At 29.7% G+C, this 24,878-nt stretch overlaps 3 protein-coding genes and 1 long non-coding RNA gene across 5 annotated transcripts; 1 reads left to right on the top strand and 3 right to left on the bottom strand.

The window, feature by feature from the left end:
- Positions 1 to 4,006: 4,006 nt before the first annotated feature.
- Positions 4,007 to 10,424, bottom strand: LOC8267962 (histone deacetylase 19). 2 transcript variants are annotated; one of them, XM_015726980.3, is made up of 8 exons: positions 10,268 to 10,424; positions 9,312 to 9,900; positions 6,255 to 6,695; positions 5,892 to 6,122; positions 5,171 to 5,241; positions 5,026 to 5,083; positions 4,428 to 4,517; positions 4,007 to 4,325 (listed from the first exon to the last, which is right to left on the bottom strand). In XM_015726980.3, exons 2-8 carry the CDS (start codon positions 9,837 to 9,839, stop codon positions 4,227 to 4,229), a joined length of 1,518 nt encoding a protein of 505 aa, XP_015582466.2. In that variant the 5' UTR covers positions 9,840 to 9,900; positions 10,268 to 10,424; the 3' UTR covers positions 4,007 to 4,226. The 2 variants fall into 2 exon arrangements, with proteins under 2 accessions (XP_015582466.2, XP_002531796.3); XM_002531750.4 differs by having other exon boundaries at positions 4,428 to 4,499.
- Positions 10,425 to 13,092: 2,668 nt separating this feature from the next.
- LOC125370668 lies at positions 13,093 to 15,296 on the bottom strand. Its single transcript, XR_007216712.1, has 2 exons — positions 14,720 to 15,296; positions 13,093 to 13,322 (listed from the first exon to the last, which is right to left on the bottom strand). It is a non-coding gene; the product is annotated as an uncharacterized LOC125370668 (long non-coding RNA).
- Positions 15,297 to 16,120: 824 nt separating this feature from the next.
- LOC8267964 (UPF0235 protein LHK_03181) lies at positions 16,121 to 19,738 on the top strand. Its single transcript, XM_015726975.3, has 3 exons — positions 16,121 to 16,358; positions 16,482 to 16,570; positions 19,225 to 19,738. Exons 1-3 carry the CDS (start codon positions 16,193 to 16,195, stop codon positions 19,351 to 19,353), a joined length of 384 nt encoding a protein of 127 aa, XP_015582461.2. The 5' UTR covers positions 16,121 to 16,192; the 3' UTR covers positions 19,354 to 19,738.
- A 1,743-nt stretch (positions 19,739 to 21,481) lies between these two features.
- On the bottom strand, positions 21,482 to 24,335 carry LOC8267965 (G-type lectin S-receptor-like serine/threonine-protein kinase LECRK3). Its single transcript, XM_015726979.3, has one exon. The coding sequence runs from the start codon at positions 24,119 to 24,121 to the stop codon at positions 21,770 to 21,772; it is 2,352 nt and encodes a 783-aa protein (XP_015582465.1). The 5' UTR covers positions 24,122 to 24,335; the 3' UTR covers positions 21,482 to 21,769.
- Between the last annotated feature and the right edge of the window lie 543 nt (positions 24,336 to 24,878).

Genomic DNA, 24,878 nt, shown 5'->3' with positions numbered 1-24,878 from the left:
TTAAACATCAATTTGGAATCAACCAAACACATTAACTTATAAAACTTAATATATCCAAACAGAAATAGATAAGGAGTATATATATCTTATAAAATATTTATATGTTGACTATTATATTAATATAATTATAAAAATAGGAAATGAACCAATAACATATTATAAGAAAAAGTTTCAAAAAGATTATAAAATAAAATTAAAAGTATATAATTAATATACAAAGGTATACTATAGGTGTATTAAAGTCATGTGCGATTGATATATTTATCCTATAAAATATTGGTATATTGACTATTATATTAATATAATTATAAAAATAAGAAATAAACTAATAACATATTATTTAAAAAAGTTTCAAAAAAATTATAAAAAAATTTAGAACATATAGTAAAAAGTATAATAATTAGTATATAGAGATATAATATAAGTACATATTTTGAAATTCTGAAAAATAGTTTTAAATTCATGTGTATTGTTATATAACCTGTAGAATATTTGTATATTAACTATAATATTAATATAAATATAAACAAGGAATAAATTAACATTATATTATAAAAAAAATTTCAAGCAAAAAATAAAATAAAATTTAAAATATACAGTAAAAAGTATATAATGAGTATATAGAGGTATAGTATAAGCATATAAATAACAAGATTAAGATTAATAATAAAAAAATAAATAAAAAACATATAAACCTTAAATTAATAACATTAAAGAAAAAAGACTAAGTTTCAAAAAATTGAATAACAACAGCCAAAAATAAACATCGTACAACACCATCGATAATCATATATACAAAAAAACCTTGCTGGCAATATGTAAAATCAACTAAAATATAGGATTCCCAATGAAAAATAATAAAAAAAATATAAAACTGAACATCTCCTTAATCTAATGAAAAAATACAACATTATCAAGAATCAAATAAATAAAAAAAATAGTTACCAAACATCCATTATATACTAAACCAAAAAATATACCAAAATAAATATCAGATATAAAATAAAGAAAAATCAACTAAAAGTAAAACTAAAATAAACTCTAAATAAAAGAAAAAATAAAAATAATAAAAGACAAATTTAGATTTCGGCTCTCTAGACTCAACATTCGATTTCCTAGCATCAATGGCAGCTTTGCCACCACCATCAATATCTAATTTTTATTTTCTTTAGACTTTTTTGAAGAAGAATCAACAATATCTTTCTTTTTACAGTCAAAATCTTCATCATTCTTAATAGAAGATTTTGAGGCTTTCATTCTCTTTTTCAATGTTTTAATATATGCAAAAAATTCAATTTTACAGTTTGGTCCGAATCAATATAAAACGACTCGATTCTGGTACGGTTATAACTAAAGAACCAGTAACTATACCGTAAATAGTGAATTATTTTCGGATCAGTTCAGTTCAGTTATAAAAATTTTCGGTTATTTCAATTATGGTACTTTTTGGTACGGTTATTCGGTTCAGGCAGAAATCACTGAGATCCATGCTCAGCCCTATTCTCAAATCCTTTTTCGTAGACCTAGCATCATTTTTCTTATTCATAAATCCTATGTCTTTACAACTAGAAGAAGAAAAAGTTCCTAAATTTCTAAAAATCTATGAATTGGATCGAAAATTGTGCATAGGAGAAGATGACAATTGAATGTTAACCATAATACTAAACAATCCAAAAGGAGAAAAAAATTGCTTGCATGAACAACTAGACTACCGATTTTCAAAAAATAATGTGGAAGTTTCAAAGAAAATGAAATGTAAAATTGAAAAAAATCAGAAGGAAAAAGAAAATGAAAAAAAAAAAATCGAAAAGAATCAGAGAGTACAAAGAAAAAACCGTGATAAAACAGAAGATTTAGTACAAAAAGAAATCAGTTATAGGCAAAAGAGAAAACAATAGCACCTCAATAACGTAAAAAGAATATAAACATAAAAATTCAAAACGCAGCATATGAAAGTAAAGGAGAAAAAAATAGCTTGTGTATCTTTTACTCCGCCAGCCCACAACACAAATTGTCAGTAGAACTAATGCTTATGTGATCTTCAGCTTGTTTTATTTCATTATCCTCAGCACTAAAGCGATAACAGCCCAATGTACTGTGGAATTATTGATATTAATGGTGTTTTTGCCTTGTATTCTTATACATATTATGGTATTACCAAAGGAACTGCTGAATGGGCCACACTGAAAAGTCCATGTCAATTAAAAAAAAAAAGTCAATTTACTATAGATTACTTCAGAATATGAAGTGTATACTTAAATATCGTAGTTTTCCATTGTATTTAATAAAGAAAATTTCTTTTTTTTTTTTAATAAGAGTGTTAAATGGGTCACTTTTTTCTATTTTAAAAAATCAACTGTCCGGAGGCGTTTTAGAATTTAATATTAGAAAAATGTATGAAAATATATATTGTGGTTAGGCGAATTTACACATAAAGGGTTGCAGTTCTTTTTGACAAAAAAGTATTTTTGTGCTTTTGTCTTTGCAATTTAATACCCTACTGATTAATATTATTATTGTTTTATAATAAAATATTAAATTTCAATAATAAAATCATTTAGGCGATTTATTTTCAAATCAATTATCAAGATATTTTTAACAATATGATAATTTTATATTAAAATTATTTTATTTTATCTCTAATCAAATTATTATGTATATATATATTAATTCTATTCAACATGAGTTCAATGTAGATAGTTGTACGCTAGATCACTTAATACATGATTTTATTATTAAAAATGAGAATTATACTAATATTAATTATAGAAATTTAAAAATATTAATTTATAAGGTAACAAATATTCAAAGAAAAACTAAATTATATGATACTTCTTTATTATAGAAAAATACTATATTTGGTTAAAATTTATACAAAAATTCATTTCTTTTGAAAAAAAAAGATATGAGAAAGATAGCAAAATAGAAATAATTAAATTGAAAAATATTTTTTAGTGTTACGAAATATATTGATTTATTAATGTGAAATTTATTTAAAAATTTTATTTATTTCATTAAAATTTAGTTTAGCTAAAATCAATTTGACATAAATATAATTAAATAGAACTTTCACTTCATCCAAAGCATATAACCTTTAAATTTATAAATAAATTTTATAAATTTTAATCAGATATAATATAAATATAAAAATGGATGACCAGAAAATCTAAGTTATGCTCTGCTATCGTTGAAGTCATCGGCTACATCACATCAACTCCAAAAATCTCTTCCTTACTTGTTCAATCTAGGCTCATGATCAGTAGTATAGATACTACTGATTGAGGTAAACAGTAGGATAGCGTTGTTGCTCCTCTTTTGGAGCCTACTCCACTATTTGGTCAAGTTGGTCGTAGGCGAACACCTCAGCCTCATTTTGTTTTCTCAAAATGCTGACTAAACTGAATTACCAATTCCCGAGGATTGGAATCCTTTCTATTCTCAGTCTGCCCAATTGGATTTGGATTTGGATTATACTGACTCCTGTTTCACCCTTCCTTCCAACCATATTAATTAACTTCTGAGTAGAATGAATTCGAGCTAGCAGGTTAGGAAGATTAGCATATTTTAGAGAGTTAGAGAAACTGCTGTTATAGGTAGTCGACTTTGAGCTCTCTTCGGGAAAGTGTAAAAGTTGAACCTCTGGGTATTTCACTCATTCTTATCCAATGCTGAGCCGATAACCTATGCATTAAAGTACCAGAATTGAGTTGGGTAAGGCGCTTGCCTTGTTTTTTGCCAATTCGGCCAACTAATATTCCAACCTTGTCTGCCTAGAACATTTCCCAATGGATTCTGCTTCTTCTGCAATCACTGTATCCTTCTCTAGTTAATGTCAACTGGGATTGGTTCACACCTTTATTGGAAGAAAATGAAGCAGTCAAGAAGATACCCAAATGAATAATAGTTACAAACCATTGGCAAAATACCGCCTGATAATACTAACGTTTTATTGGTATTCAAAATACTGAAGCCATTGCACTGAAGAAGAAAAGAAAAGAAAAGAATATAAGGTACTTAAAATTCAATACTTTTAGCTTCATTCCAAGCGTCCAAAAATGTGCATACAACTTGTTTAAACAATCTGCATTTTCAGAACAGAACTATTTCCTTTGTACTATTCTGGTATTGCTCGTCAGGCGTTCAAGTCTCATCCATCAGCAGCTAAATAATGTCTACATACACATTAATTAGCAGATCAGACGCAATTATGAACATGGACTTTTGGATCATGACTTGGAAAACACTTGATCAGTTGTCTTGTTCATGTTATCCTGTTCAACTTTCACACTTGGTTCATCAATTTGCATCGCACCGATATCTAAAGCCTGCAAGCAAGAATATTGAAGTTACAAAAAGTGTTACATAAATTTTCCATTTGCCACTTACGTGAAGTTGCATTTTCCGAGTGCTTAAGCACTAAATTTAACCTTTGCACTTGCGGACTCGTCTGCTGTTGTCTCAAAGCCTCGAGCATGGTCAGCAATTCCTTTTTGACTCTCCTGAAGATACCAGAACCACTAATTATTCAGGCAAAACAAATTACAGATCAGAGTGGGCAAATATTCCATGAGCCCGAAAATATACAGATAAACAAAGGTATTACATTGATTCTTTGTTTTTTTACTTTTTGGCACAAGACAATGAATCATGATTTTACATTGATATACAAATTATAAAGATCAGCCAAAAAAAAAAAAACTCTGCATGCCTTTAAGAAATTTATAAATATAATCCTTACAATTTCAATAGTAAGTTAATACCGTTGCAAGTCAGAAAACAAAAGTGGTTTAATTATACGTTGGAGGTCAAAACAGCAATAACGCAACATAAGATAATGCACCTATTTCGTTCCCAATTAAACTCACCTCAGAGCTTAAGAGCTTTATCCAAATTTTTCTAACCATCAAGACGTCAGGGCATAAACTATAAATAACCTACCATCTATATGCCCTACATCCTAATATATATGGTGAAGCAAAAGTTAATGATTTAATGTTTCCACAGAAAAAGACATCGGAAGCATACCAGATCTTTTGGCTCGGCCTCGAGGATTTCTCTCTTCACTCTGCTTGGTAATGGCTTGCTGCACGGAAGGTAAGTCAGAAAATAGCAGCAATAAAATCTGAGGAAATATTTCTTTGCAGGAAAGTTATGGGAGCAAAATAAATACCGCTCATCATCAACATCCATGTCAGAATCGGGGTCCCATCTCTCATCCCCATCATCCTGATCTTCATCTGCCTGATCGTTCTCAGTCAACCACAAAAGGTAAGAGTTTATTACATAAGCCAAGACTATTAAACAAATTAGGACTAGACTATCATGAATAGCAAGGAAAACAAATGGGTTGGAATACAAGCAAAAATAGAAGTCTGGAGAGAAGACCTAATAGAACATAATGGAACTGACTAAATAAATTTCTTATTCATCATTCTAAATCTTAATTCTGTTCCACTTCAGCATGGTCTACTAAACATCTTCTAAGAATTGTAGTTGTAAAGTAACACAGGAAATGCTATCCGGTTCCGCATTACTGTGGTCACTTATAGCATCAATTCGCGATTTCCCGTTTAAAGACAAGAAACATAAGAATACTGAAGGGAAAATGAAATGTTAAACCGGCCAGATCAACTTTTGCCCTAAATTCAGATTTTCCAGCAAAAGAAGCTCGAAAACAAGAAGTATCAACTCAGCCAGTAAAAGTAGATGCTATAGTATGTGTAGATGAATCCAGAAGAAATGCAGAAACGCAATGCCAGCTATGACTAGAAATGTTATGTCATCAGATAAATATAACATAATAACCTACTTGTGTGAATAAGACTGCTGAAATGCAATAAAATTTGACAGATAGAAATAAATTGCTAGAATTGAAGCACCAGCATTCATACCTCTGGAATATCAGTGTTCGGGGGTCTTTCTTGGAATTGGATACTGGGTGCATGCTGAAGCTTTGAAAGATAATCAAGAAGCTTGGACCGTATTTCATCAAGTAACGGATGTGAATTCTTATTTTCCATGTTACTAGGAGCGACGTGGAGCGTATAGTCTGGACCAAAGTATTCATAATACTCATGTTGTGGCATCTTGTCATCAACATCCATTCCAAGTGCAACTCCTGTCTGCCTTGCATAAAACATATTAATGAAGAAAGTAATCAGCTTAAAGAAAACATTTAACATAAAAGAATACCATCTTTAAGTTGTCTCCATTTGTAAATCAAACTGAGAAAAGAAATTAAGAGAAAAAATTACCTCATAGCACCAGCAGCGAGCAACATTGCGAATGGTATAACCACCACCACCCAATAACAATAATGGCACATTGAAAGATCTCATAAATTTGACACACTCTGCGTGACCCTTGATTGACAGATTGAAGCATCCTAATCTATCCCCGGATAATGAGTCAGCACCGCATTGAAGAACCACAGCACCGGGCTTAAATACTTCCATTACTTTTCCAATAATTGGTTTAAATAGGAAATGATAACTCTCATCATCAATTCCATCATCTAATGGAACATTAAGGGAGTAGTATTTCCCTTTCCCATATCCAATATCACGTATATCCCCTGTACCTGGAAAATAATCTCCAAATTTATGAAATGAAACCGTCATTACCCTATCAGTAGTGTAAAACGCCTCTTCTACGCCATCACCATGGTGAATGTCAATATCAACATAAAGAACTCGCTGCAGAACAGATAAATCAAATTTTAGAAGAGAAGAATTCGTAATAGCTAATCCAAATTTATAATTTAAGAAAGACAAGATCAAATGTCTTTTCATATGGCCATAAGATAAGAATACGAGCTTCAATACTTTTGTTACCATCTTAACATGAGAACAAATTGTAATTTATCTGATTCACATATATGCAGTAGAAGTCTACAAGAATAGATAGCTGAGGGTCTATGGCCCACATCAATGATGTAAACGCAGGCACCTTACCAATTGGCCACATGACCATTTAATATTTCTTATTTATGTCACATATTTTAAGTATTTTGTATAACATGCTTATATGTCATTTGAAACTGAGACTACTAACAAAAGTCGTGATTTCATTCTCAACTCATCACAATAGGATTCAAATTTTGATCTGAAGATTCAAATCATAATTAAAGATAAACAATTATTTCTAATAACTAAAAAGAAAAAAAAAAGAAATAGAAATTAAAACTTATAGACTACTTTACAACAGCCATTTGGGCGAGTGGGTTAAACTCAATATACTAAGGTGGAAATGCAAGTCTTTTTATAGATATCATGCGATACAGTTTAACTTTGTCTATCATATAACCATATCTAGCTGGTGTTATGAACAGCAAGCTGTGAATTTAACAGTATAACGTTGGCGTACCACCAATAAGCCAACTTCGGTAGTCTAACTATTAAGCATAAAATGATGAAAAGCAAAAAAAAAAAAATAGGTAGATCAAATAAGTTTATCAGAGTCCGACTTACTCTAGTTTTTCCTATTAGGATTAGTGCTCCTAAACTAAAACTAGTAGTATAAAACTGATTGCCCCAAATAGAGAGTATCCACATAGGTAAATAAATAAAATAAATGAATAAAAGAAAAAAAGAAAGTTGAACATTAAAGGATATTCAAATTAGCAATTAAAAAATAAAAATCCAAAAATTTCTTTCATCTTGTATACATCATAAAACTGCTTAGGCATATTGCAGCCCAAGTTTCAAATAGGCAACAGAAATGGCAGTTAATTATACTTCATTATAACTTGTATATATTCTTTCCCATTCAAATTATCGGATGAAGAAACACCTAGCTACGGCAGATCAGCATAGTTGAGTCTAACTAACTCACATCTGAGTCCAGCCAAGATAAGTAGAGTTGAGTTAAACAACTCATTACATACTCTCCCATTCTCTAAGAAACTCCAGCCAAAGTAAAGAGCTATGAGATGCATGACCTGTAGACTCAACTGAAATAAATTTAAAGCTGGTCCTCATAATTAAATCAAAAGTGATGGCAAGGGGTATCAACTCCTATGGAACGAATCTTTGTCACGTATATCACTTTTTGCAGGATTTTACACATGAATGCTCTTCTTCAGATATCTAAGTTTGGCTACTGGTTTTTCTGTTCTTAATATCATGGCGTGGTTATTAAGAACAGTTGGTTGATACTTTACGGTGGTTTCATGAAAACAATGCTTTCATTTACACTTATACTCTTAAGAGATATTTACTATAAATTTAAAAAGGAAAAGAGTTTTGTACAAAGACATGTTGAATTTTGACACCTGTATAGTAGAATATTGAATGTAATAGAGCTATTTCAAATAGCTCAAATTAGAATCTCATTCAAAACATGTATGACAAGGTTCTTAATTCGACAAGGCACAGATATGGCCAAAGCAATATTTGTTACTAAAATGCAACTTTTCTTTGTAATTCAAAATTGACAAAATTAACCATTCACTAAGTTCAACCAAACTTTCTTATATTCAAAATATTATTTAACTACTTATCAGTAGTATAAAACTAATCATTCAACTAATTTTAATCAAAACTTCCTTTATTTGAAATGTTGGGTTTTCATATGTTGCAAAGTCCTTATCTGATATATGCATAAGCTTGAAAGAAAGAGTTGAAGCAAAAAAGCTTCAGGTTACTTATAAATTCATATTTTCAACAAAAATGACAAACACAGAAAATGAAAATAAAAAAAGTACAAAAAAATGGAAACAGAAAGCAGCAAATTTCCCAACAATGAAAGAAACAGTATTCTTGCGCATGGAAAGTGTTTAAGCAATAAAAACTACATTGGTGAATAATAAGCCACCAATATCTGACAACTATCTTCACCAAATGAGATTTAAACAAAAGATAAGAAGAATTAAATCATCAGATTAAAAAGTTGTCAGTCACTGCTCTATAACAGATTAAAGATGGAGAAGGTTAACTAAACTAGTAGTCTGGTAGGATGAGTTGAATTCTTTATTTACACCATAATAAGGCACGTTTAATGAGAATCCAGTCTTCTAATTGCTGGTTGATGGCAATAATTATCAGTGGCATGTGTAGTATTAATAACAAAAAATAATAAATACTGAGAATAGGAAAATGCCCCTAAAGGCATACAGAGCATAAAGTAACACCTTTTACCAGACTATTTCTTGTTGCATATAAGAACTTGATGTGTATGACCAATCTGGAAGCAACTATAATGAGTATGGATATTTAAATCTACTGATGCAATAAAAACATGTTAATAGAAGTTACTATAAGATATATGTTTGCTTAGAAAATGAGAGCAATAAAGTAAAACAAAAGACAAACCTCATGCTGTTTAAGAAGCTCCAAGATAGCCAGGACAATATCATTGACATAGCAAAAGCCAGAAGCTTCACACTTCTTAGCATGATGGAGGCCACCAGCCCAATTGATAGCAATGTCGCAAAGACCATGGTTTAACTTAACAGCACCGCCAACAGAACCCCCGGCGTAAGTCTGACAAAAGGAGTAAAGACCATCAAAGACAGGGCAATCTTCACCAACATTAAAGCGTTTGAGCTGCCGGAGTTGGTCCTGCTGGGTTTCAGGGGTAATGCTACGGAGGAAAGCAACATAATCATCAGCATGGAAGCGGCACAGATCCCTATCTCGAGCAGGAAAAGGCTTAAGGACCTGCATATGCTGAAGCAAACCGTAATGGGCAAGAAGAGCATGAGTCATTCTAATTCGGTGGGGTTTCATGGGGTGGCCCTGTCCATAATAGTAATTTCCAACCTCTGGGTCATAAAAATAGCAAACTTTCCTCTTCACTCCATCAGGACCTGAGGGTAAAGAATTGCCTCCGGTCTCCATATTTCAATTATCTTACTAATCTTAGTATCTGTATTCTACCAAAGCATCAAACTTTACACTGCTGCACTTTGGACAAAGTAAACAACCCTAGCTAGTCAGATTTCCAGGAAACATAAGATAGACATAACCAACTTTACAAAAAAAATAATAAAACCAAATAAGATTGAAAGAACATAAGGCACAATAAAACACATAAAGGAAGAAATTTCAATTCTTTCAGTTCTCTTTCTGCACAATTAAAGAAGAGAATTCAAAAAAAAAAACAAAAACTATCAAATGGGTCCGTACAAAACCTACAGAGAGAGAATGGAAAAGCAAGAAATTTATACAACAATCAAATCCCATATTTATAAAAAAATAAACGAACTTTCTTAAACTAAAAACGAACTGAGAGAAATCGTTATTTAAATTTACTGCAATAACTGTACCTTGAAATATAACAAAAGCTTCAAAAATAGTGACCCTCCCCTTCAGACTTCAAGATTCTTTTACGTTTGTGTCTCTGGTTTTTCTATTTGCTGCTTGTGTTATATATGTGTTATACTTTAATAATGGAAATATTTATATTGGTGTTTAACTTTTCTGTTTTTCTATCTTTTTATCCAATTAATTGTTTGGATCTGTTAAGAATACTTGATAATGACGTTTGTACCTAGTTTTATAGATTAAAGGATTAATAAGACTTATTTTAAATAATAAAATAATTTAAATATTTTTTTAAAATAATTTCTTTTTTCCTATTTATTTTTAGTAGTATTGTCTAAAAAATGTTTATTTATTTTTTAAGAATCTTAAAAGAATATTTCTCAATAATAATTTTTATTACTTTATTTTCTTACATTTATTCAAAAAAAATAAAAATATATATACTCTTTTACTTAAAGCAATAAGAGAAGAGATGGAGCTATTAAATTTTTAAAAAATTAATATTTAAAAAGTGATAACTAAAATTTTTTAAAAATAAATAATTAATCCAAATTTTTATCTTTTTAGTGTTAAAGAAGATTTAATAAAAAAACACAGAAAAATTTAAAAATTTAAAAATTTAAAAGAAAAGGAAAGAAGAAATAGAAAAAAGATGTAAGTAAGGAGAAACTTTAGGAATTGAAATAGTTTTGCCTTTTGAAAGGGTAAATTGACCCCCTTTGTCCTTAGATAATCTAGCCAAAATGATTAATTTGGAGCAATTTGGACCTTGCTTGTAAGTTCAGGGGCCAATTTGCTATTTAAATCAATCAGTAACTAGGTTTACTTTAGTCTGCACTTTGTCGTAGAAAGAAAAACATTTTCTGAATTTTTTAATTTTGGCTTTTTTAGAGTATGAATTTTTGTTTTTAAGTGTTTGAATTTCTGAAGTAGTTTGCAAATGAGTGCTTTTTATTAATTTCGCCAATGTCCTGTGTTAAATATATAAATTCATTGATTTGATGAAAATATCTTCATTTGTTAAAAAAATAGAAAATTTAGGATATTAATTATTTTAAAATTATAAATTAATGTTTAAAATTATTATGATTCTTTAATTTGATTTATTCATCAGAGAAACCCACTTTCATTCTTTTATTATTATTTTTTAAAATAAATTTAAATTACATTAGATATATTAAACTTTAAAATTTATAAATTTTTAAAAAAAGATGAAATTATATCCAAACAATATGGTCAATAATCAAATTAGATTTTATTTTAATTTAATTATAAAAGATTTAAACACAAACAAAATAAATCAAGAAATATATATATATATACACATATATATTATTATATTTTAATATATAAATTTTTATTTTAAAATGTATATTTATTTTTTATTTATAAGATCCAACTTATGTGCAATTTTATTAATTTAAATACCTAAGTAAACTAATTAAATAATAACTATATATTACAAATAGCTTTTTAATTATGTTTTTAACACTATATTAATTAATAAATTAATTTTTTAATTAGATAACATTTTATCTATTTTTATCAATAAATTAATTAATAAGACTTATTCTAAATAATAAATTAATTTAAATATCTTTTTAAAATAATTTCTTTTTTCCTATTTATTTTTAATAGTATTGTCTAAAAAATGTTTATTTATTTTTTAAGAATCTTAAAAAAATATTTCTCAATAATAATTTTTATTACTTTATTTTCTTACATTTATTTTTAAAAAATAAAAATATATATTATATATATATATTAACTTTAAAATCTAAAATTCTTTTGATATGTGTATTTAATTTTGATACATAGAATTTTATTTTGACATATGTAATTATTTTTTATATATGAAATTCGTATGTGTAATTTTATAAATTTTCTGTTAATTTATTGATTAATAAGTCACATTTCTAATTAGACACATACTAAGAAATAGTATATTAATTATATTTTAATATTATATTAACTAATAAATAGTTTTCTAATCAAATAATGATACTAATTCTATCCTAAGAACTAATATATTAATTATATTTTAATATTATGTTGAGTAATATTAGTTTTCTAATTGAATAATAATTATAATTTAAAAAATAATATCTTAAATTATATTTTTAACTATTTATATTAAAATTGATTTATAAATATTTTTAAAATAATTTCTTATTATTAATAAAATTTAAAAAAATTCAAAAGAATATTTAAAAATAATTAATTTATTACTTTTGAAAATATTATAAAGTAATGCTAAATATAGAAATTTTTATTAAATAGTATTTATGAACTTGATTTTATAACTGAAATAATAATAACAGTCATGCAATGCACGGGTAAATGATTAATATATATTAATTTATGAAACCTAAATTTCTTTGACATATAGAAATTTTATTTTGATATGTGTGCTTATTTTTGACACATAATATTCATGCTTATGTATATTTTGTAGTTTTTTATATTAATTTATTGATTAATAAATTACATTCCTAACTATATACTATTCTAATCCTAAAGAATATCATATTAATAATAAACTAGTCTTTTAATTATATAATAATTATTTTAAAATATGGCATATTAATTGTATTTTAATATTATATTAACTAATAAATTAATTTTCTAATTATATAACAATTTTAATTCTAAAAATAATATTTTAAATATTATTTATTAATAAATTAATTTTCTAATTATATAATAATGTCTACTGACGATTTGATCTGTGGGCTCCTGACCGGCACTAGAAAAAAGGTAAGTTTAAGGCTACCAAGATCCATAGTAAGGCTAATTAATCGACAATTCAAATATACATACATATACATACTATTAAATCAGCCCAACATTTTATTCACAAATCTCTAGCTGGATGCTAGCAAACATTCCATAATTTGTTACATACTAAAATCAAACAAAATATGCAACGTATACTACTGCGGAGAGTTTAAAATTTTAAATAATTCAAAATGTAAAAATAAAAATTAATTACAATAAGTCCGAAGGAGAAGAAAATCGGGCTATCAAGCGAAAGACGATGGAGAACCTAACTGTCACCTGAAAATTTAAAATCGAGACTGTCAATCTCGAGAGTGAGTTAAAATCATCTAATCCTATAACAAATACAGTCTTCTCAATAAAATATTTATTTAATCAGAATAACATATCATATTATATTAGAATATTTGTCATGCCATAATTCAAAAAAATACAATTTAAATGCTTATGGGACGAGTACCTCAGCAGAATCCTAACCCCAATACTACTTGAGTCTTTTTGGCTATCTTATTCCAATAGGTCCGGCGTTCAAAGCGAAACTCAATCAGGATCCTTAAATGGAGCCTAGTCACTTTATTCCCAAATAAGCCTAAAGAGCAACGCTCAACTAGGAACCTTCCTCCAGCAATCAAATTTTTACAGCCTAGAGAGTTGTACTCGATCAGGGCAAATCTTAAAAATAACCTTTTTACTACCGCTCGATTAATACCGGGATGGTATGTTCTACTGTCGCCTTATCCCGATATCACAACCATAGCATTAATAATAATTAATAATAGTATAAATCATAAGTAAACATAAATTATTCAGTAACATATTAAGAATTAAAATTGAATAGTCTCGAGTGTAGCAAACATATAATAATAATAATAATAAAATAACGATAAATATGATAGCAGAAATAATAATAATAATAATAATAATAATAATAATAACAACAACAACGAAGATAAAATTTCTAATAATGATACTAATTAATCAAATAAAATTACAAGTAATAACGCTAATAATAATCATAATAATTATTAATCAATTAATATCGCATTTAATTTAGACATGACAAGGGTACAGTTGATTATATGACTTTAACATTATCGCGTTCTGCAATTTGCTTTTACATCTCAGATGGAGCTGGCTAGATGGACGAATTATCTATTAACGAAAACAACTCAATTAATAAGATATTCTTAATTTTTCCTAGGCTTAGACTCTTAGATTAGACTGTCTAAGAAATTCAGACTCGAAAATTCTATCGAAAATTCGGCAGAACCTCTCCTAAAATATGAACGTTTACCCACCTATAACGGGTCAAGAACTTGCTAGAAACACTTCAAATATTCGGCTATTATTTAACAGGAGTTGGGCCACCAAAACTGTATTATTTTTTCCTGACACTGCAACAGACTACATATTACAATTAATTACAGACGGTCCGTCATTAATATTTATTTCAGAACCAACCCATACAAAAATTTTCTAATATTTAAACTAATCAAACAAAACCACATCTACCACAAAACGGTACAATAATTAATCATACTAATTAATTTGTAATATTTATATCTAAGTTATAATTAATAAAATCTAATTAAATTAAATTATTCATAATTGATAATTAATAGGAATAATATTTCTAAAATTATAAAATAATTTTTAAGGTCCAAACAAAATTATACCAAGCTGAAAATCTAAAATTTTGGGCGTCTGGAAAACACCAGGTCCGAAAACCGGTGCTGCCAATGGTGTCAAATTTCGAATCAGGAAACGCCCATGCGAAGCTTGAATTGCGGAGAGTCCGAAAACGTAACTGCTTTTGTCGGAAACTCGCCCGAAGCCATCGGATTGAGGCCGAAAAGTCTCAACTCCAGCAAGGCTGCACACTACTGCCGGCAGGGATGACACGGCTAGGAAGCTCGGCTCAGGGTTTTTCGACGGTAGGGAGCTCATTTCCAACGTCGAGCGAGCGAAAGAACGGCAGCAAGAGGTTGTTTCGGCGGGGCTGCTCTTCTTTCCCACGCTTGATGTCAGCAACAAGGGGGAAGGAAGGAGAAGGTGGCACTAGTAAGGGAGGGGAAAGGGGGGAGAGTGTCGGCGGGGGCAGGCGCGAAAAGGAAAGGAGGCGACACAGGGGAGAGGGAAGAAAGGAAGAAAAAGAAAAAAAAAGAGGAGGGGGAAGAAAAGAAAAAAAATATTTATTTATTTATTATTATTTTAGGATATTACAGTCTAATTCTAGAAAATAGTAATTTATATAATATTAGAGTCAGCCAATAAAAATTTATATTAATATATTAATAAAATTTTAAAATAGTAAAAAATAAAAAATAAAAAATTGTAAAAAATATCTAATTTGCTGTTATTTTTAAAATATAATCAATAAATATTAAATATTAAATATTCTTAAAATTTAATTATATAGTCATATAATAATATCAACCATGCAATTCATATATAAACAATTAATTAATATAATAATTTATAATTTTAAAAATAAATATTATTATATTAATTTTTATGATATCAAAATTAATTAATAAATATTTTATATTTTTAAAATAATTTTTTGAAACTAATAACATTTATCTATAAATACAATTTATAATATTATTTATAATTAATAATAATTATAACTATCTTACAACATAAGACGCTAATTATTATAATTTTTTCCATAAGACATTTAGATTAAATTTGTTTTAAATTTGTAATTACAATAAAAAAATAATATTTAGATTGAATTTATTTCAAATATGTGCTTTAAAGAAAACTGAGTAATATTTCAAAAAATAAAACAAATATCAAACAAAAGAATTATTTTAAAATTTATAAGAAATATATTTTTATTGTATATATTTTTAAATATTATTTTTTAATTTCCTAAAAATATAATGTAGTTATTTTTTAAATTCTTTTAGTTATTTTATAAAAAATTGAAACTACTATTCTAAAAAATTATAAAATTATATTTTTAATATTTTTCACAATAACAATAAAAAAACTGACACCATGTCTTTAATAAAAATAATAAATAAGAAATATAAGTATTTTTATTATCTTTTCAAAAGAAAACAATGAAACCCTTATTATATTCCATCATAATTACAGTAGTTAACCAAAAAAATTAAAAAAATAACCAGGCGATGCTTTGAATGGCACCGGCGAAGAAGGGGAAATCGAAGGCCAACAACACAGCCAATTCAAAACCATCAGATACTGAAAACAATAATTTCCCATCGTGTATTCGGTTAATCTCTCCCTCCTCCGTTGCGATCACCATCCACGCCAAGCCGGGCTCTAAATCCGCTTCCATAACCGGTCTCTCTCTCTCTCTCTCTCTCTCTCTCTCTCTTGCATTATATGTATCTATATTTATTTATTCTTTTCAATTCTTTTATTGCTTTTAATGTGCTTATTATTATTATTATTATTATTCATCAGATTTCAGCGATGAAGCGTTAGGAGTGCAAATAGACGCACCTGCCAAAGACGGAGAAGCTAACGCCGCCCTCCTTGATTTCATGAGCACTGTTAGTTCACCTTTTCCCTTTCTTTTTTTTTTTTTTTGTTAAATTAGTAGCCACAATTAAAACATTATAATTTCAAATTGAAACAAATTAACCATATGCAACTCATTTTGAACTATAAAAGCCTGCTTACTGGTAGAGAATTTTTTATATTTTTATTTCCTAATTTTAAGAAAAAAGAACATAGAAAATTTATAAAATTTGTAAAATATTTTTACTTTATAAAAAGCTTTTTATTTTTTATTTAGGTAATATTTTAAATATAAAGGGTATTTAGATAATATTTTAAATATAAAGGGTAGACTTGTAATAAATGGAGTGAAAACTCCTTATTTTCATTTGAAAACAATTAGTTTCTTATATAAAAAAAAATATAGAACATATGTTAAACTTGTTTCAAAAGTTTTTTAAATTTTAGTTATAATTTTAAAAACATAAGAAACTGTTTTCTATTTTGATTTTAGAAAAATAGCACAAGTAAATACAAAATTCTATTTTTTGTTTTCCTTTGGAATTTTTTCTAGAAAACTAATGTAGTTTTCTATAAGTAAACATGCCCTAAGTGTCTATCTTTTTATGTATATTTTATCAACCTCCCAATAAATTTATCATAACGTAAGCTAAATATAATCAAATGACTACTATGCCTCTGTTTCTTTTTCTTTGTATGAAGGATTTTTTTTTTTTGGGCTTTATTTATAGGATTCCAATGTCTATACTTTTTAAGGTTCTTGCTTTTCAACTGCACAAGGGGTCTAATTAGGGCTGACAATTTTTACGCCACGACATTGACACGTAGTTAAACGGGTTTGGGTCAATCCGCTAGTGACACGAATAAACACGTTTATTTAAATGGGTACATAGGTTAATAGGTATATATGATATGTATAAACATGTTTAAACACCTTTATTCTCTCTCTTCATATATTTATATAAATAATTTTATAATTTATAAAGATATAATTATATTTTAAAATAAAAATTTAAATTTAAGTCATTTTATAATTAATAAATATATTTTTTGAAATTAGAATGGTTATTTTTATTTAAAAAATATATTTTAGAAAATCAAAGTTATTAAACATGTTATACGGGTCAACCCGTTTAACCTAGTTAATAAACGTGTTCGAGTTTGGGTTTGATATTTTAACACGATTAGTTAACCGGGTCGTGTTCGAGGTAAGCTCTTTTTACGATATATACGTATCTCGACACGACATGATTAGACGCAATATGGCATGAATTGTCAACCCTAGGTTTAATAAAGTTTGTCCTCTCTTTAAAAGGATGCTTTGGATGATCGGTTAATTATTCTATAAATGCGTGACCGATTGTATGCCAGGATAAGTGAGTGGGGTTTAATATGAAAAAACTCAAAGATCATTTGTTTAACTTAATTTTTGTTGCTAGTTACTTTGCTATACTTTTCATTTTAGTTTGCTATGTTGTGTCAGGAATTCTTCGTTTTCTTTCAATACAGAGATATGAGCTTTGGAACCTTTTTGAGTTGTATGGTTTTGGTTTCTTATGGCTTCAAATTATTGACTTAGTGACAATTTATCGCACATTTTTATATGATTAGTATAAGCTTCTGAATGGGTGTTTATACTTTAAACACTTTGAAGTAGCATTACCTACCTCTTCATATCCTTTTGGTTTAAGGCTTTAAGCTATACCAGATTCATGTCACATATTATAAATGTGTCCTTTATGTAGCCATGATACTTGGAGATAAGTATTTGTCTGAAGGATGGCAATCGGCATCTTGTAATTTTGTTTGCACTTTTGATTAAATCTAGCTCTGAATAAGAACATGTAAATGTGAAATAACTATATTTTTGCTAATGATAAATGGTAAAGTGAAAAATGGTTACATTGCTGGATTTGGAGCACAATTACGAGGTGGCAGTGTTGATAGTGAAATTGTCATCAACTAGTGAGGGAATTGGGAGCAGTAGTGGTAGGTTGGTGGCAATCAGTGACTCTGGGGATAACACTTGTGTTATTGCAAGGATGGCCATGTTAAAGCTATTGATAAGTTGGAATAATGGTGGGGTGCAAAGTGCAGGCTGTATAGCCACAAGAAGGGATAGTAGTTGCAGAAGTTGTAGTAGAATGATGGTTGTGATGGTGTTAACATTTTTAATGGTGGATTAGGGCAGTAGTGGTGATAGCATAAATTGGTAGATAGTGTTTACAGTTTTGGAATGTGGATTAGGGGGGAAGCAGCAATAAGAACAAAGTGATGGCAGCGGTAATGCTAGTGAAGTGGTCATACTGGTATTGATAGACTGGCATGGCAGCGATTGTTGGTGAAAGTTATGATAGCACTGGGTCAGCAGTTGGCTGCAATGTGAGGATCATATTGATGATGATTTAAAGTAGTAATAATTATAGTGCAGCAGGTCATTCACAAATATTAGAGATAGTTTGGAAACCACATTATATACTTTTATGTTCTTTCTTTAAAAGAATAAATAGAAAGGAATCTGGAAAAGATATACCATTCCGAATAGATTTGCTTACTATTGTGCCCATGATTGTAGCAAAATATGAGAAATAACCTCATTAAAAGTATTTTAATTTTTATTTCTTTACTCTCAGAACTTCATTGTTAAACTGGAAAGTCCATAAATTTCATTCTTCTTGACCAACAGGTGTTAGGTGTGAAAAGAAGGCAGGTATCAATACGCTCTGGTTCTAAATCGAGAGACAAGGTGGTGATAGTGGAGGAGGTAACTCTACAGAGCGTTTTTGATGCTCTGGGAAAAGCGTCAAAGTGCTAATCATGGTGGAGTGATAAGAGAATTAATATCTATTTATCAACTATGGTTGATCTCCTTGTAAGAAGGGCTTGAACAAGAGCTTGTTTCATCCGCATATGCTAATGATTCGAGGTATTTAGTATAGCTTTTCTTGCATCTTCTTTGTCACTAAGGGTTGAGTACTTCCTCATTTTGACTTGCAAATTACAGAAATTAGTTCGTAGTTCTCTTTGTGATTTTACTTGTTAAAATGAATGGTGTTCTGTGTAAATGTTGTTCTTACTGGTTTTTGTTGATCTTTCAACATATTAGTCATTGTTCCTTGCTAGCTTTGTATTCTGAGTATATCAATATGCTACTAGAATTTTATTGTATTTTTTACAGATAATTTAATCCCTCAAGACCACGAGAACAATGTGTTGCATTAGAATTTTGCTAGCTTTAACCTGACAATTTTACTGTAAAATGGAGTCGTGTCGTCATTTTATGCCCCTTTTTCTGAGCTATGAGAACATTTTGTTCTTTTATATTTTGCTGAGATTATATAGTTCGTGGTCAATGAACTTTTTATTGTTTGTAACATGATTTTATGATAAAGCATTTTTAAGCTCTCAAATTTTTCAGTTTTATTTTATTGAGTCTTTTAATTTTATTTTTATTTCATTGAGCCTTTAATTTTTATTTTTGATTGTATTGAAGATTTAATAATTCTTAATCAAAATAAAAATGAAGGACAAGTTCTCAATAGAACAAATAAAAGTTTCCTGAAATATGTACAAGAAGTCTTTAATAAAACCAAATAAAAGTGCAAGGTCGCAATGGTGGGTTTTGTCTTAAAAGAAAAAGGAAAAATTTTACTAATGGTTTCATCTATTTACACTTGGGATATGTGGTTTTTGTTTATGTCAGTTTAATACCTTTTGATTAGATTTTTAAAAATATCCAACGGTTCGATTGATAGAATATTTGATTGCCCACAGGTTGTGAATATTGCTGTTAGCACATAACAGTCAAATGTTGCAATATTGTGCCTGGCATGTAATAACTGTTGTTATTCCTAATCTACCTATTATAAGTATGTTTTATTTTCTTGAAAACTAAATACGCTAAAATTACAAATAGGTGAAACACAGGGTAATTTAGTGAAACTATGTGAACGGAAGCTAATTGTAAGGGGCATCAATAATAACTTCCTCAAGTGTTTCTTTAGCAGTAGTTTTAGCGACAGCAACAAAATATACAAACAAAATGTATCTGGTTAACAATAATATAATTATTAAAAGAATCGCAAACAAGTTTTCTAACAGTGACTGCCAACACTTTTGTGATTAAAGCAACCAACGATGGCACAAGCAAGTACGCGGAAGTTGGTTGGCAAAAGGAGTGGAGAAAGATAGAATTGGCATACAAATGTATAGATTGTTGGCTTTTTTCCACTGTTTAATCCTAATATCACTTGCTGTACTATCGGGCATTGGAACTTCGTGTCCAAAATCTCAGATTCCACCATTGTTGTACCTCTTCATCACTCACTCAACATTTAATAATTTATAATCAAAAGACCCAATAGAGAGAGAGAGAGAGAAGGATTGATAAAAGGGACGCACAATGTCTTTTTTATATTATGAAAATAGGAAAAAACTTTGTTGAACTAACTCGTGGTTTTATCCATTTGCAAATTAGAGTTATGGTCTTTGAGAGGATAACGCAAGAAATAATAATAGTTATCACGTGCCACGTTAATACGCGCTTGTAGTATTATAACATTTAATTGTTATTATTATATTGCTAAAAATGAATTACAGATCCTAAATTACAAATAGATAAAATCATATGATAATTTAGTAAATTTTTCTTAAAGAAAAATGCTATTAATGACTGTAACTCGCTGTTAGAGTAAAAATCTAGAGACTATAGTCTTTTGAAGGCAAATAGCCAAATGAGAATTTAAATTTTCGCGACTTCTCATAATTTTGGCTGTGTTTTTTTTCCTATATTTCGAGTCTGAAAATGGCGTGAAATTTTAATAATATTCTGAAAATTAAATTTGAAACTTAAAAGTTGTTGGATCTAAACATTCATCTGCGTTTGGATTCCATTGTCATGGAGTACACAAGGAAGCCTAAATGCTCCGAATAATAGAGACCAATGAGGCAGCAAAAGTTCTGCATTTAACAAGAAAAGCTTGTTCAAGCTTGACTTTACATCATGTCAGAGAGCGTCCTGCTTGATGTGCCCATTTGGCTGTGGTGCAACTTCCCACCTGGAGTGGCTAGAAGTTGGTAGAATGCTAATTTTTCATCCAAACTATAGAGTGGCTAGAAGTTGATATTATTAATTATTTCTTCAAATAGATATCATGTCATTATTTGTGATCTTGATTAACGTTAAAAAGCAACGAAAAGCAGAGTGAAAGAGAGAAAGACAAACATAATACTTACATGCAACTGAGAAAAGATGTAGGACTTGGAGGTGTAGGAATGTCTACTGTTCCTTCCAACATCAATAGAACCTTTTTCATAGAAGGGCGAAGGGATGGTTCGTCGAGAGTGCACCAAAGCCCCACTTTGATCATTCTATTCATTTGCCTCTTATCAACCTCTTTGTCATCACCTACAAGTTCATCCAATTCACCATTTTCAAAACAATTGTAAACCCATTCTACAAGAATACATTCATGCTCTGGAGCACTAAGATCCACATGCTTCCGACAACATGCTATCTCTAGCAACACAATTCCAAAACTATAAACATCTGCTTTAGTAGTCACAGGCAGCTTGCGATGCCATTCTGGCGCAACATATCCTCTTGTTCCTCTAATTCCTGTCATGGTTTTGGTTTGGTCTGGCTTCAGTAGCTTCGCCAATCCAAAGTCTGAAATTTTTGGACACATGTATGCATCCATTAATATGTTCTCTGGTTTTATATCGCAATGGATGATCTGCGTTTCACATTCTTCATGCAAATATAGAATACCTCTAGCTATGTTGCGAGCAATTTCGATTCTTTCCGTGAAACATGGTCTTTTTTCAGGTGAGAAGAGTACATCAGAAAGAGAACCATTGCTCATGAAATCATATACCAAGAGCCGATTAAGTCCTTCATTGCAATAACCGAGTAGGCATACTAGGTTCCTGTGATGGGTTTTTCCAATAACCTTCATTTCAGTCTGAAATTCTCTATCTCCATCAGCTAAAACTCTTTCCAATTTTTTCACAGCTACAACTTTCTGACTACTTGATAACAGCCCTTTATAAACTGTCCCAAAAGAACCTCTGCCGATTTCTTCCTTGAAGCCATCAGTCACTCTCTCTAGTTCAGCATAGGTAAAGGATAAAGGAGCAACTTCCTCACTTAATCCCATATGCTCATTGCTAGAGATCCTTTTATATGCCTTTACATGATATCTGTAGATCATGATGCCGATAACTGTCAACACAAGAAACCCAAAACCAATAACTGAAGCACTAACAATTAGTAAGACTTTGCCAGGCTCTTTCTTCTTCTTTATAGGCTCAATTATATTTGGGTTGGATACAGATCTTCCAACCTTGATCAAGGCCAAGTTTGAATCACGCAAATCTCTTCTCCCATATCTCAAAGGCAATCCCTGCTTTCTGCACTCTCCACTGTTGTAAAATGCAGCATCGCAGTTACAATCCTCCAAACAGGCTTTTTCACAATCTTCTTTATTATAAGATGACAGAACGAAGTATGTATTATCTAGCCATACGGTATTGGTTAGTTCTTGAATCCTGTTACTTACATTATCGCCTTTGCAACTTTCAGTAATAGAGTTCCTTTCACAGCCTGCAGTCCAATTCCCTTCAGAAACAAATCCAAATCCTGGAAGACATATACATTCAGGTTCCTGATCATTTAGAATGCAATAACTATTGAGACCACATAATCCCTTGGGAGCGCACCTGTCATCTGTTGAAGAATGTAAAACTGACCAGTTTCCATTCTCTTTCAGATCGTACGAATACAATCTGAATATGCCATCAAAATCAAGTCTGATCATGTAAATTGTTTCTTGCACAGGAAACCCTCCTTCTGTGATATTTCTGATGTTGAAGCCAGTGTTATTGAGCAGGTAGAGACGACCATCATGATCAAGATTTAGTGTCACATTATCTCCTGCCCCATTTGTACCGGATGCCCAATAAGCAAATGCAGCAGTATCCAGAGTTCTCACCGGATACTGCACAAGATTTCCATCATCTTGCATCTTAAGACGAAAAATTCCAGTTGAGTGATCAGTTGCTGAAACACTGGAAATAAGCTCGTTACCAGCTTCAAGACGTTGAGTAGGCAACAATGTATCAATTGGGTTATCAAAACTCTGCCATATTATATCACGTTCGGAATTGTAAAGCACAAAGTTCCCCGAATCAAACAAAGCAGCTGAAGAAGCAGACTGGTCAGCAGAAATAAAAACGGAACTGTTTTGGCCACTCGCAGATTGCAACACGAAACCGGAATCACTAGTGAAGAGCAACGTAACATCTTTTGACACTGGTGGATCATCGCGATTGGCGGTCCAGACTACTGTCTTTTGGGGAGCTCCAGCAAGAAAAACACCAACAGCATAGCCATTGCCTTGTTGATAAAATCCAAAAGCGTAAAGACCAGAAGGTGACAGCCATGAAGAGTTCTTGGTGGGTGTTAGGGAAGATCCTAAGCTTATATTAGTCTGTCTTTGTTGTGCTGCAGCTTTGATTAATGATGAGAGAAAGAGAAAGAATGAGATGGAAGCCATGAAGAGGTTTTGATAATCTATCCTCATCTTTAGGATTTGAACGAATGGATTTAGAAAATTTGGTGTTTCTTAATTTTTTCTTCCTCGATCAGAAGGAATTTAATCACTTATTTCCAACCTTGAAGTGCTTCCGGTCATGATAGGGAATAGTTCTAAACTGCTGAAACTTCAGAAGTCTCCATGTTTCTTCCTTTCAAGTTGTTGTAGTCAATTGGAGTTTGGTCCCCACAACTTTTTCTCCCGGTGAAATTAAGGCTCTTTAGGCGGTGTTTGGTTGGATTGATTTGGACTTAGAAATAGATTGGAGTGACAACGGGTGTGAGGGGCGATAAAAGAAAACCGATTAAACCGAAATATCCATTCGTAATCGAAAAATCAAATTGATAAAATAAGTTAATTAAATCGATGGTCTCGGTTTCAGTTTATTTTTAAAAATTTTTAATTTTTGATGTTCTATATAAAAAAATCAACGATTTGGTAAACTGTCCGAATATATATATATATATATATATAATTTTTTAATATATGTAATATATATATGTATAATTATTATATACATGTAATGTTTATATTCATTATATATTTAGTATAATATAAATAAATATAATTAATATATTAAATCTATAATATATTAATTAAAAAAATCTTCTTATTAAGAAATAAGTCTAATTTTAAAAAATATATTAATTATATTATCATTATTATTATTAATTCATTGACTAATTGAAGAAAAATAAAAAAAATTAAAGATTAAAAATTCTTTTAAAAAAATTTATAAAATTTA

This window comes from Ricinus communis, chromosome 7 (assembly GCF_019578655.1).
Source record: "Ricinus communis isolate WT05 ecotype wild-type chromosome 7, ASM1957865v1, whole genome shotgun sequence".
Lineage (NCBI taxonomy): Eukaryota > Viridiplantae > Streptophyta > Magnoliopsida > Malpighiales > Euphorbiaceae > Ricinus > Ricinus communis.
Note: the sequence above shows the minus strand (reverse complement) of the source record. Positions and strands in the feature narration are given on the sequence as shown.

What these genes read in the sequence shown, in the direction of transcription:
- LOC8267962 (XM_015726980.3), bottom strand. Translation starts at nt 9,839, where the DNA reads ATGGAGACCGGAGGCAATTCTTTACCCTCAGGTCCTGATGGAGTGAAG. An exon ending in AGCTTCTTAAACAGCATGAG is followed by an intron (nt 6,696 to 9,311) that starts GTTTGTCTTTTG and finishes TCTGTTCTGCAG; the next exon opens with CGAGTTCTTTATGTTGATAT. An exon ending in ATGGATGTTGATGATGAGCG is followed by an intron (nt 5,084 to 5,170) that starts GTATTTATTTTG and finishes CCTTCCGTGCAG; the next exon opens with CAAGCCATTACCAAGCAGAG.
- LOC8267964 (XM_015726975.3), top strand. Translation starts at nt 16,193, where the DNA reads ATGGCACCGGCGAAGAAGGGGAAATCGAAGGCCAACAACACAGCCAAT. An exon ending in TAAATCCGCTTCCATAACCG is followed by an intron (nt 16,359 to 16,481) that starts GTCTCTCTCTCT and finishes ATTATTCATCAG; the next exon opens with ATTTCAGCGATGAAGCGTTA. An exon ending in TCCTTGATTTCATGAGCACT is followed by an intron (nt 16,571 to 19,224) that starts GTTAGTTCACCT and finishes CTTGACCAACAG; the next exon opens with GTGTTAGGTGTGAAAAGAAG.
- LOC8267965 (XM_015726979.3), bottom strand. Translation starts at nt 24,121, where the DNA reads ATGAGGATAGATTATCAAAACCTCTTCATGGCTTCCATCTCATTCTTT.